Source organism: Sitophilus oryzae, unplaced genomic scaffold (genome assembly GCF_002938485.1).
Source record: "Sitophilus oryzae breed Bouriz unplaced genomic scaffold, Soryzae_2.0 scaffold_1350_pilon_pilon, whole genome shotgun sequence".
NCBI lineage: Eukaryota > Metazoa > Arthropoda > Insecta > Coleoptera > Curculionidae > Sitophilus > Sitophilus oryzae.
This window is the reverse complement of record NW_022146005.1, coordinates 1,057,674-1,075,305: the sequence shown is the minus strand read 5'-3', so window position 1 is coordinate 1,075,305 and position 17,632 is coordinate 1,057,674. Positions and strand designations below refer to the sequence as shown.

Below are 17,632 nucleotides of genomic sequence, written 5' to 3'. Positions count from 1 at the left end.
AAATTTCGATGACCTCAAATGATCAGTTGGCTGGTAAATCATTAAGTTATATCCTTGTATATGAATATTTAAATTAAAAAAATAATCCTTTCCTTATAGCTGTTGAAGTTTTGTGTGAATTTTTCGAAATAGCTATTCACAATATACTCTACGCTAGGAAATTGTATCCAGACGCTGTATTCGAATCCAGAAAGAAATATGGTGTTGTCGTGTATCAAGCTGTACATCCCGGTATACAGAATTATATACAGAACTGTTTGAAAGCTGTAGCATTTCATTGTAAAAAGAGACAATTACAAAGATTGTATGTTTGTTTTGAATCTGATGAAATAGTGAGGGAACGATTTGTTTTTGATGTTTTGGGTGTTACAGAATTATACGATAGGTATACAAAATACATTAAAAGACTTTTAATCAATTAGTTGCTTAAAAAAATTTGTATTTATTCTAGTGATCCATTTTTTGTTGAACTTGAACAATATTTTAGAAGCTTTATTCTAAAACTACATTCATCTCAAATTTATTTACCGGACCTGCCAACCGATTCTTCATTTAGTATCAGACTACAAACCAGTTTTAACTTAAGTGTAGAATTTAATGAAAACCCTTCATTTGAGGTACTGAATTTGATATATATTTTCTTTAATATGTCATTTAATTTAAAATTTATCTGTAGGAATTTCCTTGGGTTGAAGAAAGCAAATCTGATATTATATCTGAAGATAGACTGTCTATAATACCAGTGTATACTGTAGATACACAGTGTTTGAAAATACAAATACTTATAGAAACACCTCAATTACCTTAGTTATTATGGAGTCTAAAGAAGAAGTCTTGAAGGCTAAAAGTTTGGCAGTGTTTGAGAATGTGATAACCAAAGGAAAGCAGCAGAGCAAATGTAAGAAATTTAGAACAAACAGATTCTCCGATGATGACTCTTCACAATCTGAAAATGATCTTGTGATTGTTGATGAAATGAAAGACGAGGTAAGTAAAATTCATTTATTAGTTGATTTGTTAGTCAGTGTCGTCTTTACTTATTTTTTGTGTCCTGTGTATAGCAGATTTAGTCTATATTTTAACCTATTTTATATTGTAGAAATATATTTGTTTCTTAAATTTGGATATAATTTGTATGATATTTATATATGTTATTTTGTTTTGTTTATTTTTTTTGTGGATATTGTTTCTCTATTCTTTATTTCTGTCTAGGATTAGTATACAGGGTGGCGCACCTCATTCGCCTCGTTTCTTATTAAACTATTGTAGGTACCTTTAAGTAAACTGTTATAAATTATTATATATAATAATGTCCATAAACTAATTTCGATTTTGAAAATAGCTACTAACTGTCACCATGACGACACTAGCCCTCTTGGTTGCCATTTTATTAAAAAAATTGCTCTTTATTCAAAATCTGAACTAGATAGATATAGGAAACCCTAATATAGTTTGAAAGAACATTTGAATCTGCTTCGATATATTTAAAAAAATACAGGGTGTTGTATTTGAAATAACGGAGTTTTTATGTAAAATAAATTCTCAAAATAGATCAGCAATTTTTGATACCCCTGTATAAATTTAAGAAAGTAATAACATTTTTCTGTAAAGTTTATTTCTCTACCTTTAAACTCAGCACAAGAATTAATTCTGAAAAGTAATGTACAGGGTGTTAATAATCTATTTTATTCTAGCATGCAAATTTAAATATCTTCAAATATCTCAAAAACCAAAGATTTTAAACATATTTAACCCTTATAATAAATACCTTTTTTTGGTCCCAAGAATCCAAAAATGAAATAAAATACCGGGTGTTCCATAAGAAAAAATATAACTTTGGTATGGATTTTTTAATTGAAAATATTTTATAAATTTCCTTTTCAAAACTAAATATATTGAAATGTATGAATAATATATTACAATAGTACAATATATTGCAAGGTTTATATACACAGGGTGACTCAAAACTAGAAGTATTATTCTTGCTTAACATCCTCTTTAAATGTAATATCTTGTATTTTACGACATTTAGGAAACAAAGAAAAGAAAACATTGTGTTAGAGTTACATTTAAACAAGAACCTCTCAACATAAGTTGTTTATGGGATAATTGCTTGGAAACATTTACAAATTTTGAATTATTCTATAATCATTTAGCATGGCATGTTGAACAAATAGCAGGTATAAAATTTGTGAATGCTTTAAACTAAGACTTTATTTTGAGCATTCTTCAATTGTAGACGATTTTGAGTGTAAATGGATCAATTGTCCCAATCCAGTGGACTTGGGATCATACGACAAACTGCTGAAACATATAATGTATCATGGTTATTATGCCAGATTGGTTAATATAGGGGAAAATATTATCCAAAGGAACAATCTGCCAGAATGCAGAGTAAAATCTTTCTATTCTATTGATGTTGACACTAAAAGCTATCTATGCGAATGGGAAGAGTGTGGTCATAATAGCAATACAATTTTGGATTACTTTTTTCATGTGGAATGTCATGCTAAGGCAGCTCCATCTGGTAAGAAGAAGGGTGAAAATGTTGTTATTGAATGTCAGTGGAAACGTAAGTAAATATTGAAAATATTATACCGGGCGTGCAATCTTTGATCCAATATTTTCGTGTACCTACTCAATAATAAAAAAATTCTCACTTGTAGCGAACATTTTGGCAGATCCTTTCCTGACAGGGTTGCCAAAATTTTATTTTTATTCATTTAATAAAACAGATATTTTTTCAGTTTGTAAACAAAGGTTTTCTACACGCTACAGATTATCAGACCATTTAAAAGTTCACACTAAAGAAAAAATGGTCGCCTGTCCTGAATGTTACACTTTATTTTCCACAAAACTTACTTTTTCTGATCATAGAAACAGACAATTAAAAAGCGACTGTGAGTTGTATACTCCACTGTAAAAAATATACTCAAAATTAATTTAATTCCAGTAAGAAGTTATCAATGTTCACAATGTTTAAAACTATTTTCCAGTGAGCGAATTCTGAGTGAACACATGAAAGCTCATATAAACCAATACAAATGTAATATGTGTGATATGACCTGTCCTAAGCCTTCTATGCTAGCTAAGCATTATAGGTACAAGCATATGGACATAAGAAGTTTTGCTTGTTCGTTCTGTGATAAAAAGTATGGCTTCTCTAATTTATATCTATATGTATTTAAGTAATTTGTTTTTTTTATTAGATTTGTAGCAAAGTGTAATTTAAATACTCACCTTTTGACACACCAAGAGAAACCGTTTAAATGTGATCAGTGTGAATTTGGATGTAAAAGTAAAATCGGATTGACCAATCACATGATTAAAATTCACGGAAAGGTAAGTTTTAAAAGTTATATTTATTGCAAAAAAATTAATTGGTCTCAGTTGTAATATATTCAAATAACTTAAGTTTAACTAAAAATATAACAAAAAATATCATAACTTAAGATCTATTATTCAATGAAGCAGTTACAGTTTTTTTTCAATTTGAACTTGAATACCGCCGAAAAACGAGGTAAATTTTTCGAATACGGTAGTTGTTACTAAATATAAAAACCGCCGTTCGGCGGTATACTTTCTGAAGAACAGGAATACCGCCCTTATTCTAGCTTCCAACTATGGAGTGTAGAGATGAAAAATATCTTTTATGGGACTTTATTTGAAAAAGTGGTCACATGGGAAGATGACAAATGACCACAGTGCAACATAATAACGCATAAATCTAAAAATGAAAAGTAACCATAGATAAGGGAATAAAAGTAACATAACCAAACATTACCCAAAAAAAGCTTTGTTTCTATTTTTTAGAATATAAAACAATTCTTTTTTATCCATATCTTGTGTTTTCTTTATTATTTAACGATTGTGAAAGTGTTTTTGGTGCGAAGTTGCTTGAATAGCTGATGGAAAAATAAAGAGCAAAGAATAATTTTTTCCCCTACATTCTTATACCGTGCTGACAACTGTTACTTTTGGGTCGGTACTTACATGTGTGGAAGTAAATCGCATAGGGATCTTATTAAGTCGGAGTGAGAGAAATGCGACGGTGTGCTGTTGCGGCGTTGCCGGTACGCCTTTCCCTATCAGGTAGAGTAAAATCACATCATAATTTTTAAACGACTTTTTTTCGAAAAAAATAACTAGATAAAATCATTAGATATGTTTTTGAGCATCTGAAATGGAATTGTAAGGATATCGTTAGGGTACCCATTTTTTTTTATAACGATAAAACGTCAGTAATCGCGATAATTCAAGAACTCAACTTTTTAACACATAACACTCCATAACAAGAATCACTTTAGATATTGAAACTTTTTTATTTTGAAGATCGGATCTTTTACAATATATTTAAATAAGAAAAATTCGATAAGGTTATTTTTTTCCATTCAAAAGTTTTAAACAACCCATCCATTTACTTTTAGTGCATAGCAATTTTCAGCAAACGTGTAACTTTTTTATTTATAAAGAATTTCACATACTGTCTGCGAAGAAAATATAACAGGGATGTTAAGAAAGTTTTTGAAAAAAACTACAATCAATTATTTATAATAGATTTTGAGATATCGATTCATTTCGAATTCAGAGTTCTAATAGCGCGACCACTGTCGAACACCAACTGAATTCCACTTTATTTTTACCAAAAATGCAAGCGTTTCTAACTTGCACTTAGAAATTTTCAAGCTATAGGGAAAATTACAAAGACTCGTTAATAAATAAACAAATAAAGTATCGCAAGACGTAATTAAATCGTGAAGCTGAACGCATGATGTACACCTTTCCCTAGAACTTTAAGTACTGACAGAGGTACTGATTGGGTCGACCGGTGGACTGCGACAAACAGCCCTTCCACGTCTCGTAGCAATGTGCGCACTTTCTCGGTTTATTTCGTACGTTTGGCAACGTGTTTACTGTTCTCTCTTTTTTCAGTACATTATAAACGCATTGTATTCTTCTTGCATACGGAAATTTCGACCCAAGACTAACCTTTGCCAGCCCCTAGTATATCTGATACCTCTACACTCCATACTTCCAACGTGTTTTGATTGCTTTGGTTTCACTCTTTTGTTTTGTTTTTCGTTTGTCTCTGTTTGATTACTGCTCATCTGATTGCTTTGAATATTTTTATTTTAAAATTGAATGATTTTCTGTGATAAAATAATCAACAAATAACATTAAATAAAATTAAAAAAATCCAATAAATCTGCTAAAATACAAATCAGTTTCAAACGTGTGTCAACTGAAATGTCAAACATCAAAAACTGGCGTCTCATGAAGTCGATTCCGTCTTAAATGCGTATTAAAATCTGTAGTACATACTCATCAGGGACAACCTGTATATTATTTTTTTAGGAAACTACCTATTATGAGTGCCAGATCTGCAAAACCCCTTTCTTGCGTGGCTGTTATCTAACCAAACATTTGATGAATTTTCACAAGTTTCAATGGCCATCTGGTCATTCGCGTTTCAGGTGAACATAGATATTTTTGTCACAATGACATCTTATTAAACTCAAACGTTTTATAGATATAGGAAGGATTCTGATGGAGTGTTTCGTTTGCAAACGGTTCGGTACGAAAGTTTAGAAGTTACGGAAGAAATGATAAAAAGCGAGTCAATGAAGCCCGTTGAAAAAAGGAAAATAACTACTTATAATTTGGTTCGGGATGAGACTGACGGTAGTTACAAGTTGACATTGATGGAGGAGGAAGAACAGACTGTGAAACAAATCGAAAATTTGGATATTGCTGAAGATAGAACGGTAGAAAATCGGGAAATTATTGTTACGATTGAAGACGTTGACGAAAATGGAGTGATCATTAAGAGCGAGGAGATTGAAGTGGGCGAAATTATTATTAGTTAACTTTTTTTGTATTATTATGAATTTATTAAATCAGGTCATTAGATTATTGCATTTTTATTAAAGAGATGGAGATGGCGCTTATCGCTCTGTCAGTCTTGTCAATATTGTTTTTTTTGTCGAGAGTTGTAATAATATTTCAGATAACATATTTAAATGATGATGAATTTAAATTTAAAAATGTCCAAAAATACTAAAAACTACTCAGTTTTTGCTATTATCGTTGATTGAAGAAATAAGAAAATGCGCAACCTTCTGGGCGATTTCGTAGCACAAAACCTGCCCAGATGTAGCTGGCGTTAACGTCAGCCTGTCTGAGAATTCCGAGATTTAGTTTAGCTTTGCGCTGCTGCGCACTGTTTTTTACAGCGCAGCGTATGAAGAATATTGTACCGTCGCAACGTGGTTGGGGCCGAAGGCAGTGTCGCCAGGAACTACTGATTAATCCGTAGATTTACGGATTTTGGGTACAGTACGTTATTCCTATTGTTATTTCTTATGTAAAATATTATGGTAACTGTCAATAATCGTCATTTCCAAGCTTACTAAACGACTTTTTTCGATCACACGACGTATTCAGTACATATAAAAGAGTTTTTATTTTTGTTGTTTATTCTATGTTTAACACCAATATATTTTAATACATAAACGCGGATTTTCCTTCCGAAGATATTTTCGTCGAACGTATTACAGATATTATACATTTTAATATGGCAACACTGTCGCTTTCAGATCCACATCGCCTTTGATATGCCTTCGCTGGCCGAATTAGAGAAAATAAGTGTTTTATACGTTGACCGCAGAACGATTGGTGTCTCCACCGGACAGCACTTGAGACGCAAGGCGAAATCATATCAGCCTCACCCCAGTCTCACAATGTACCGTTTTAGTCCGGGAAGGATTGATAGTTTCATAGTTGTCGATTTTCGAAAAAAATCAGTACAAGTATATTATTTCGTATATTTTTCATTTTATTGATTTTATGGAAAGCACTGTTCATTAAAATGTTGTATCCTATGTTATAGGGCTTGTTTCTCTCTACAATTTTCTGTCACACAATGTACCGTTTGTGTCCGGGAAGGGCTCATAGTTTCATAGTTGTCGATTTTCGAAAGAAATCAGTATATGTGTATTATTTCGTATATTTTTCATTTTATTGATTTTATGGAAAGCACTGTTCATTAAATCGGCCATTAGGTTGGATATCTTTCCAATGAGAACTGTGTTTCACTACGTTTTACTTCTTATATCAAATATGTCAGTCATGAGAACAATACATTAATTTTAATATTAACTAAAAGTTATAAAAGATTTAAAAAATTACATATCTGGACAACTGAATTTTTAACTGACGTGTTAATCTGTATTTTATGTGAAAAAGTTAGGTTTATTTACAGAATGCTTATCTTTATGTACCATTGCGATAAAAAAAGTAGTACCACAAAATATGATTTAATCTGCTGGTCTATAATAAAATAAAAAAAAACTTGAAAAATTGCCCATTTTTAAAAAGTCTCTAAATTTTTTATACTTTTATTTCGCCACGTATACCTACCAATTATTATCAAATTCATGGTAACGCCTAAAAAGTTAGGTGGCATACTTATAGACCAGGAGTTCTATCTGAGGCTACAAATTCTTGTACTACTTTTTTTTTATCGCAATGGTACATATAAATATCCTCTAATCGAATGAACACAGTAAGCGTAGTAGAATTATTTCACATTATTTAAATTTGATTATTTTTTGAATATGTTTAAAGCTGCGCTCTTGATAATGACATATTATAAGCGTCATTTATCCGTTGTCCAACGGCAAAACTATAATATAAAAAAATATAAATAGGTTCCAAACGAAATAAGTATTTTAGAACCTATTCATATTTTTGATATTGTAGTTTTAATACCACATTGTATATTGTGAGAGATTTTTTGGCACTGGAGGAATGGATAGAATGAAAAAAATATATTTTGGCGTATTTTTCAAGTTTAGTAATAGTTACACACTTACACTGTGATGTAAAGACACAAAGAAAGTGTTGCTTGTCTCTTAGTAAAATAACATTTATGGAGATTCTTTTTAATTTATTAAAATCTTATCACAAATTTCAAGCCCTAACACTAAATATAAATACAATTTACCTAAATATAATATTTTTACATTTGAGCTTACTTAGAGTCTTATAAAAAAGAGGTAAAAAAAGAAAAAAGAGAGATTACAGGTCAACTTATATAACTATGGCAGTATAAAAAAATATCTTAACTTTCTTGGAGAGTACAAATGCAAAGACTAAAATTGTTTTATCAGAATGGCTTATTGTTGTTTGAGAAGAAAACAGAAGAACTGAAAATTTTAGCCATCCAGACATATATTTATTGTCTTTGACAAGAAGGTAACATAAAATACGGATTACAAGAGTCGTTTACGAGTATTATAGGAGTATTATTGGCAGTGATTTGAAAATTTTACATTTTTCCTAATATTTACATTCTGCTATTGCTTCCCTTCCATTGAGGATTACTTCTTTTCTGCATCTGTAGCGAGTTTCGGCTTCCGTAAGTGCTTTCCTCCTCAAAAGCTTTGTTCACGTGACCGTTCTCGAAAATCTCTTTGGCAGGTATGCTGCTGGCCACGCTGCTCCTGTGGTTCCTCGTCAGGTTGTTTACGTTGTTGTTGGCCAGGTTGAATTCATTTTTGGCACCTAGTGTCTTCATTTGTGACTTTCTTCTTTCGGCCATCACGGAGTTTACTCTCACTTCTAGAGCTTTCATTGTTTCGCGACGCATCGTCATTCTGCGACTTAGAACGGGTGTACCTAGAATAAAACATTTTTTTTTAGTTTATCTTAATACATTTCATAGAATATCAGCGACTAAAATGTATTTTAATATTTATATAGGTGATGCTGTAATAAAATTAGAATAATACTTTCAGAAATTTGTCCTGGAACTTCAGAAGTTGTTTGGGTTTTTATTTAAATCTTCAATTTAGGCTGCAGATTTATCAGCAACTATATTTTAAAGTTTATTTCAAGGATGTATAAAATTTTGTCAGGAGGATTTGATCAAGTCCAACTGCCAATTCGCATTAATCTTTTAATTTAGAAGAAAAAGTGAAACGTGGCAATATATATTATGAATATACCTAATTATCATACTTTAAAGTTACACCATCTTGTGTATTTTATTTTTTAAAAAAGCATTTTAAAAAGCTATGTATTTTCATACCCATGTTTATAGGAACTTTTTTTCATATTTTTTATGAGGAATCAATGAGTACTTTTCTACTAAACTTTCGCAAGTTAATGATATTAAATTTTTTGAGAGGTTGTGACGTTTATCTCATCAAGGAGGCCGAAATCAACAAAATCAAGAGACAACTTTAAATTGGCATTAAATTGCTTACACTACTTTTCTAACAGAAAAAAAAGTCAGTGGCGTAGATGATTTTTTTAGAAAAATATTCCAGTGATAACCCATATGCACGTCATTGGTGAATATGTCGACACTTTTTTAGCTTTTACTTTGTTTTTAGCTTGTAACTTTTACCCTCAAAATTTCATTCGAAACACTAAAATTACTTAGAAGAAAATTAATTAATAATAAATCGAAAAAATATTAAGACTTTAGTTACACCCTGTAGTTACGAAACAAAGCACCCTTTACACCCTGTAGTTACGAAACAAAGCAGAATCGGACCTATGTTATGACTATGATATGTTGATATGAAAAATAAATCTTATTTCTATGTGAGGAATCTCCGCACGGGAGATGGCACATGTTTTTTGAAACACCCTGTAAATATTAACTATAAAAATAATGTTATTGAGAATTTGACCAGGTCAGAGATAATTTCGTACTACGTATTTCTTTCAATCTCATTATTTAGAAAAAGGCTATCGTAGTAGCATATATTATGAAAAAAATTCTCAAACAACTTTTGCAATAAGTTATGCTGTTTTTGGTATTTTTTAATTTTTTTAAAATAGTTGGCTTGTTTTTCATTTAATGCAATTTATATATTGAATTAAACAATTGAACTAATACAAAAAGAAATAAGATCTTGAATTCGTGGTTGTAGTAATACCGCAGATTTATTAGTGACAATCATTTTAAGGAAAAATTTCGACAGATGACATTCAAGAAATGACAGACAAAATAATCTACTTTTGACTGAAAATGACAGACCACAAATGCCACCCTCACATGTACTTTTCTTGGACAGAGAGACTGTGGTTATACTTATTCCATCAACTTTTTAATTAGAATAAGTGAATCGTAACCTCAGAAGTTATGAAAATAATATTCATAAGTAACATTTAGAGAAAAAATCATTGAATTTAATAATTATTATCAAATATCTATAAAGTCATAAGGTATTTAAAATTGTTTTTAAGACATTTACATTTTCAATTTGTTTTTGTATAAGTACTTACCTCCATTAGGATTGGCATTGATTTTAGCAAATCTTTTCTTGAAGGCAACGTCCAGCGTTCCGATCTGTCTTTTCTTCTGAGCAGCTCTTTCAATGTTATGGATCGTTTTCCTGCGGCCTATTCTATCAGGGCCTGATCCAGAATCATTATCATAATCTCCATCGTCGATTCCTTGCAATTTTTGCAGCTGCTTCACTATTTCTACAGCTTGTTTATCCAGCAGAGCATTTGGAGACAGTTCCTCTTTCTGAAAATTTTATTCAAGTTCAATATTAGGGAAATCTTTTGAATTAAAGTTGTTTATTACCTTTTTGCTGCATAAATTCAACTCAGTCGAAGCAAGTATGTGGGCTATGGTTCCGAATCTGTGGAACAACATAGCTACGAATTGGATCACCAAAATAAGGGCAAAGAAGAACACGAAAACTAAACCAATGGGTTCCAGTTGAAGATATTCTTTTGTGATGTGAACCTAAGTAAAAAAGACGTTTAATTAATAAAATTGTTCTATTTTATTACTTTTAAATACTTATATAACAACTTATAAATAGGAAATAATATATATTTTAAGATACTATCAAAAACAGTTATAAATAATGTGAAAATTATATTTAATACTGTGAATTTGTTTTAGTAATGCCTTTTTTAAGTTTCTGTATTTGATATTGAGCCACATTTTTTTGTAATTGAGTTTTTTACTTAGAAAAACTGCAAATATTTTATACTGTATGAAAAAAACGGTGTCCAGTTGGCTTGGAAATGAACATCGATGACATTCCCCATATAATTTTACGTAGAAAATGACAGCGATCTTCACTTCATAGCATTAGCTAACGATGTTCTTTTTCGATCATATTGATATATTGATCACTTAAAATAAAGACCTAAGATTTTAGTTCTAAATTATCTGTGTCTTCAGTTTATTTGTTAGCAAGTTTTGATCATTCTAGAAATAGAATAATTGAGAGTTTCACATAATAATTAACTGTTTTATTGAGAGTACCTTTGTTTATTATATATACAACTTTAAACAGTAATTGTTATTTGATTGAAAATATATATAATAGTCTTTTATCATACATATTGTCATTCGACTCCATGCAATTATTTTTTGCAGGCCATTCAAAATCCTGGTTAAAAGCTGGTATTTTTTTAAGTATCGTTTTGTAATAACATTTCAGAGTGTGTTGTATATAAAATATCGTTTTAAACACTTTATAACTAAACAAGTTATAAGATCAGTACAGTGTGTTATCACATAATGAATTCGTGAGGAAAATTAAGAGTGAAGATATTGGTGCAATTTTTTTAGAGGACTGCCATAATGTAACATACCAAAGAAGGTTTAAAAGACGAAACGTGTTTAAAAATCCGAAAAACTAGTGTGTGTGAGATTTTTTGTTTGTTTGAATAATAAGTGATTAGTGAATGTTATTTAATTTTTGTATCACAAAATTGTCAAATTTTATAAATTTTGACCGCAAATGAATATGAATGAAATGGTATTTTTAATTGTGTAAATTTCCAGATTTTGTATTAAAATTTCGAATCTGTTTCTATTCTAATTGAGTTAAGTTTTGGAAATATATATTAAATGATTCGAAATTTTAATAATCCTTGGTTTTGTGTTGCTGTTGGTTTTTGTTAGAACCTTAAACTGGTGTAGAACATATACATATATAGTGCTAATATTAACACTCTCCTTCCAATGTTAATTTTACCATCAACCTGAAATCTTTGGGATGCAAAGAAATAAGAAGACCACTTTGGTGGAAAGGTATGCTGTTTGGAGGAGGAGGAATTTGATTAATCACAAAGGAATTCACGTGATTCGTAATTTATAACAAACAGTGCTCAGTATACTGTACCTATTGGCGAAGAATATATAGAAGTATATAAGGCATGTTAGATCGCATGCATTTATAATAATAAAAATGGATGCTTGTGTCAGAGTAATATAAATATAGAATTTTTAAAAAAGTATGTATCTTATGTGAAGTTTTACACAGAGATTTTAAATTGGTTCATTAAACGTTTTTTTATTTATTATTAAGTTTTGTAAGTGACAGTGCATATGTCTGTTAAATGCTATCTGGAATAAGCTCAACCTGTATCAAGGAAGCCTTTGCTTCAGACTCTGCGATAAAGATCCTGAAACAGCAGAGGCTAGAATCAGAGGAATTATACTCACATCCTACCTAGGACCTGCACATACGTGCTGTACGTTTAACAGGTACAAAAAGTACATTTTTACGCCGAACAAAACATACTATTTTTTTTTGAACTTCACTGATACTTTTTTTAACATTTTCAGACGTAGAAAATAATATAGAAAGTAATACCTTGTAAGTAATTATATATCGAGCAACAATGGATACACTCGTTGATATTGACACCACAACACTTAATGTTAGTTTAAATTTTTGTACTTTTGTGCGTAGGCCAAGGCGTAGGCGCAAAATTCCTTTACTTTTATGCCTAGATCAGGGGCCGGAAAGTGAAATAGCAAAAGCGGTTCCACCGTTTCAACGGAAATTTCAAATAAAATAGTTCCAGCCTCGGGCGCTAGGTGGTAGTGCAATTAATTTTTAGGTTAAGAAGTTGCTACTAGTTATTGCCAGATGGCGTTCAATCAGATTTTTTTTGTAGTTTCCATAGTTTCCAACGGCCATTGTCATACTATTGTCAAATTCTCAAAAAATATTGTCGTTGTCATAGCGCCAATCATAATATTATCAAAAATGATTACCAACACGTTTTTCAAACTATAATTTGTTATATGTGTTTTTATTAGACAATTCTTTTTGTTTGTGGCCCTAAAAATATAATGTAAGTTTTTTATTTTTGCCATCATTTAAGTACCTATTTATATTTACTCCATTTACAAAACTTTGGGCGTGTTACGTTGGTCTTGTTTTATTATAATAAACGATGTTTAAATATTTTTCTTATAAATAAAAACTTTAAATAATAAATAATATTTCACATGTTTGGCTTTAATTGTATTTAATAATTGTATAAATTATACTGTTAAATCTTATTTTTTACACATCACGACGATACTTGTTATTAGTATTGTTGAATTTGTGTAAAAAATAAGATTTAATAATCAAATTTAATTATTTTAGAGTAAAATTCAATAAATACGCTCATTTAAAAAGCCCGCGCTTCGGTCCATTTAAAACAAGCCCTACTCAATAGATGGCGCCACTTCTGTAGGACCATTTTTCAATATGACAGAGTCCATTCTTTTTCTAGCTAGGTATATTCTTTGGCCTAGATGTTAAAATGACATTTTTATATTGTCAATTACATCGCAAAAATTAATACGATATATACTATTTGGCGCTATTCTTGCTATTCTAGAACGGTCGCGACCCAAAGCTTTTGAAAATTTCGGAGCGGTTCGGCATTTTCCGGAATTATATCGCCCAAATATTATTTATTCAAATTTATTATTTTCTTTTAATTTTATAAATAAAATACAGTGTGTTGCATACAAGAAACTTTATTTTATATAAGGACATGTACGAAATACCTATGAAACATTGGAAACCGACGTTATACCACGACCCACGATTGTTTTTGCAGTCCACAGCACAGTTTTTAATACCATTTTTTCACAATTATCACGGGCTTGAGTAAATAAAACTTAACTTAAATTCACAAGATAGCAATAATTACTTTGAAAATAGACGCTTTAAACACTTTTCGGAATTTTTTCAATGAGAGCGGTTTAGATTTTGAAAGATTTTATAATTTTTGAAGATTCTGACTTTGACACGAGATATGGACAAGTGAAAATTATTTCTGTTTTTATTTGCGGTTGTTCTTAACAACCGCTATAGCAGCGCCAGATCGCGTACAACGGTCGCGACCCAAAACAATTTTGCGACCCAAAATGTGGACGCGCATTTCAATCTATATTTATTTCATTTATCTATGATTAATACTTTAGTGACGTTTGAAAAATATAGTATTATTGTTTTATTAAGAGTCGTTTAGGAGTAAAAATGATACTTTTTGTGGTGAGGCTGTACGTTTGACATACAGGCCAAGAACAAAAAGTAATTTTTACTCCGAATAGAACATGCTACTTTTTTCAAACGCCACAAATATTTTTTAAACAATTTCAAACTTTCCAAATAATATAAAAAGGTTTAAAAGCAATACCTTGTAAGTAATTATATATCGAGAGAGTATGGTTACGCTCGTTGAATTTGACACTTTATGTAAGTTTTATAATATATGTTCGTACTTTTGGGCTTAGGCGTAAAAGTGTTTTACTGTTATGCCTAGGCATTATAATGACTTTTTTATATTGTCAATCACGTCGCAAAAATCAATACTTTTGTGATGTTTGAAAAAAACATATTTTTTTAAGTTTTAGATTTTTACAAATCTTTTCTTAGTTATTTCTTGATGTTTCTTTCCCCATATTTTATTACTCTGACTTATATTCACGATAGCCTAATAGATATCAGTAACCTATCACCGTTCTTCAATAAATCACAGGAAGAAAATTAAGTCCCACAGGCCGGGTCACAAGAGACACACATCATTAGTAGTTCCAAGTTCCAGAATAGAAGACGTGTAATAACATTCTCAACGGTCCTTTAAATTGTACCTCAGAGGTCTCCTCGACGTACGTAATATTCGTTTTAACTCCGAGAGGCCACTTAACATGGATCTGATCCTTGTTAAGTTGCAATAAGAATACCACTAATACGAACAGAGCGTTGAACATGAAGAATGCGAATACCGACTTATTGCGAAGCTCGATTAAGTCCTTCGCTATGCGGTCCTGCAATCAAAAAGTTAAGGCTACATTAGTCAAAGCGGTCCGTGTTTGGGACACTTGGTACCTTTGACGAATATCCGGAAGCAGACGGTTTACCAGGCGCGCGAAAACTATTGAAGCTTAGTACATTTTGTTTAGTCAATTTTCAATAATTATTCCGAGTCCATCTTCAAAAAAAAAAGAATGAAATATTTTTTTTATAAAAAATCCTTTTTGTTATCTTTTGTATATTTTTACATAAATATAAGTCATTCTGAGTCTATGCCCTTATAATATGACTCAGATTGACTTATATTGTACATTTTTTCGTCAAATTTGTGCCAAGCGATCCCATTCTAGTTACCTCTTGTGAGCTCTCGTCGTAGGTTATGTTGGTCTTGACGCCGAAGGGCCATTTGATATGCAGATGGTCCTTTTTCAGGGTGAGTAAAAATACGATAAGAACAAAAAGGGCGTTCAGCATAAAGAAAGCGAATACTGATTGGTCTCTAAGCTCTTTAAGGTCGGATGCAATGCGGGCCTATAATTTTGCAAAAGTCGGTTATAATTTGCCAATTCGAATTTGGTATTAGAAATATACAGTATCCGCAAAATCGTCTGCAATAACTTTTATAAACCTGGGGTAAACAAATTCCATTAAATCCATTAAATTCTATAAAAATAAATTTTTATTAAAAAAAGTTGGGGTACATTTACACCCCACTCAATAATTAAGTGGGGTACAAAAATACCCCTACGTTTTTTAGTAGAAATGCCCTTTAAATGTTGTTTTTAGCGGGGTATACCTGTACCCCAAGCAATAAAGTCACTGTAAGTTGTTTCAATAAAAAGAAATTTGTTGTAAATTCTATATACTGAAATAAGAGTACGTTTATGGAAGATAGCTCAGACGAAATTAAGTAAAAAATAATAATTCAGAAAATACCACAAAAAATGGAGTCTGCTGGGGTACATTTGTACCCTTCTCTGGTTTATGAAAGTTTAATGGCATTTTTAATGATTTTTAGAGACTGAACATGGGTAACACAGGTAGTTTTTGCTTGTGTAAAAACAAAAATTAAATATATCTACAGTTATATATCTGCGGGTTTTGATTTACCTGTCAATATCTTGTCAAAATGACAAAAAGTACCCTCATTTATTGCAATTTTGAAAATTTTTATTTAATTTTTCATATCTTAATATTTTGTATCTACCTAAAATACTTACTTAAAATTTGATACCTATTTAGAAAAACAAAAATGCCTGTTTCTAATAAAAATAAAATATCATTTGATGCGGACTTTTTGCGGATAGTGTATAATATGCAGCTAAAAGAAATATCTGAACATTTTAAAGAAAAATGAATAACATTTTCTAGAATATGTTTATACGCAGAGAAGACTGGGACTTGGAAACTGGGAATATTATTGTTACAGTAGTTTTTAAGAATCAATATATCTGTTTTATGTAAAGTCCTACTGGAATGATAATCCACATAGGCAAATTTCCTACTTGTGTGCAAACTTTCTGATTAATTATTAGTGATTGTTTACAAGATCATACACAGTTTTCTCATAAATGTTTCAGTAAAATCTCTTCCTGTTGTCAAAAGACAAACATTGAAAAAAAAGAACACAAAAATTTTGTCGTTTCAAGAATAGTTTGCAATAAACATAACATAGATATTTCTATCTATTATTTTTTCTTTTAAAGATTTGGTCAGCGACATTATTGCAAGAAAGTAAGCACTTAATAATAAGAAAGAAAATATAAAAATTGAACAATATATCGAAATTATACGCCAATAAACCCAATCTTCCCTTTCAAAGTAGGCCCTTTTGTTGACATAAAACTTTATAATACTTTAAAACAATCTTAATAGATATTACCTTTTCTTCTTTGTTTTCATCCAGAGGATAAAGATACTTTGCCAACAAGTCTTTCCAGAATTGCAATTCGTTGCTGCTCAAGAATTCCACTTCTCCTTTACCAACATCTGGATCTTCTATCCAGTAAGGATTGACTAAATCATCCCTCTTGTTCTGTGGCACGGTCGACGTACTTTCTGAATCGGATTCAGAAGATGCATCTTCAGCTGCTTCTTCGTTCACCGCGCTCAGATGATGGTGGTCTCCTCCGTGTCTTGAGGAGGCAGACATGCTTCGTTTTCTGGATGCATGACCCATGGGATCAACGATTCTATAACATAGTTAAGTGCCAAATTTTCTTGGATAACTGAATACCCAAATAAGAATATTAGGAACACTATATTACTTTTCAATATGATCCAATCGTTTTCCAAGCATATCAAGGGAATCCCCGATGTGGATGAGTTGTGCCTTTTCATCGCCAGCTTTTTGGTGAGTGCAGAGCATACATTTGAACAGACCAGCTAATGAAATTTCGATGCTTCCTTCGTCATCTTCGCTAGTACCACCGTTCTGTAGAAAACCGAGCAGTGATTTGTGTTTAGTTTTCTTCTTTAATTCCTCGGCTTGCTTCTTTTCTTCTTCCAGTTCCTGAATATATTATTATAATAATTAAATAAAT

General features: G+C 31.0%; 3 protein-coding genes across 4 annotated transcripts in view; 2 read left to right on the top strand and 1 right to left on the bottom strand.

Moving 5' to 3' along the window:
• The first annotated feature begins 8 nt into the window (after nt 1-8).
• Nucleotides 9-808, top strand: LOC115875178 (mitotic spindle assembly checkpoint protein MAD2B). Its single transcript, XM_030890582.1, has 4 exons — nt 9-33; nt 100-385; nt 452-617; nt 677-808. The coding sequence occupies exons 1-4, from the start codon at nt 9-11 to the stop codon at nt 806-808; spliced, it is 609 nt and encodes a 202-aa protein (XP_030746442.1).
• On the top strand, nt 449-5,898 carry LOC115875158 (histone H4 transcription factor-like). The gene is made up of 9 exons (XM_030890547.1): nt 449-617; nt 677-987; nt 2,033-2,180; nt 2,240-2,572; nt 2,748-2,900; nt 2,954-3,152; nt 3,210-3,342; nt 5,356-5,474; nt 5,531-5,898. Exons 2-9 carry the CDS (start codon nt 814-816, stop codon nt 5,865-5,867), a joined length of 1,596 nt encoding a protein of 531 aa, XP_030746407.1. The 5' UTR covers nt 449-617; nt 677-813; the 3' UTR covers nt 5,868-5,898.
• A 2,040-nt stretch (nt 5,899-7,938) lies between these two features.
• Nucleotides 7,939-17,632, bottom strand: part of LOC115875156 (chitin synthase chs-2) — a 75,136-nt gene continuing 65,442 nt past the window's right edge. The window contains exons 13-18 of one of the 2 annotated variants that reach the window (XM_030890546.1): nt 17,357-17,601; nt 16,972-17,281; nt 14,927-15,103; nt 10,607-10,771; nt 10,300-10,546; nt 7,939-8,679 (exon numbers count right to left, since the gene is read on the bottom strand). In XM_030890546.1, the coding sequence (XP_030746406.1) occupies nt 8,348-8,679; nt 10,300-10,546; nt 10,607-10,771; nt 14,927-15,103; nt 16,972-17,281; nt 17,357-17,601 (1,476 nt within the window). In that variant the 3' untranslated portion in view covers nt 7,939-8,347. Of the gene's footprint in view, nt 8,680-10,299; nt 10,547-10,606; nt 10,772-14,926; nt 15,104-15,443; nt 15,621-16,971; nt 17,282-17,356; nt 17,602-17,632 lie in introns of both variants that reach the window. The other variant, XM_030890545.1, reaches the window with a different exon arrangement.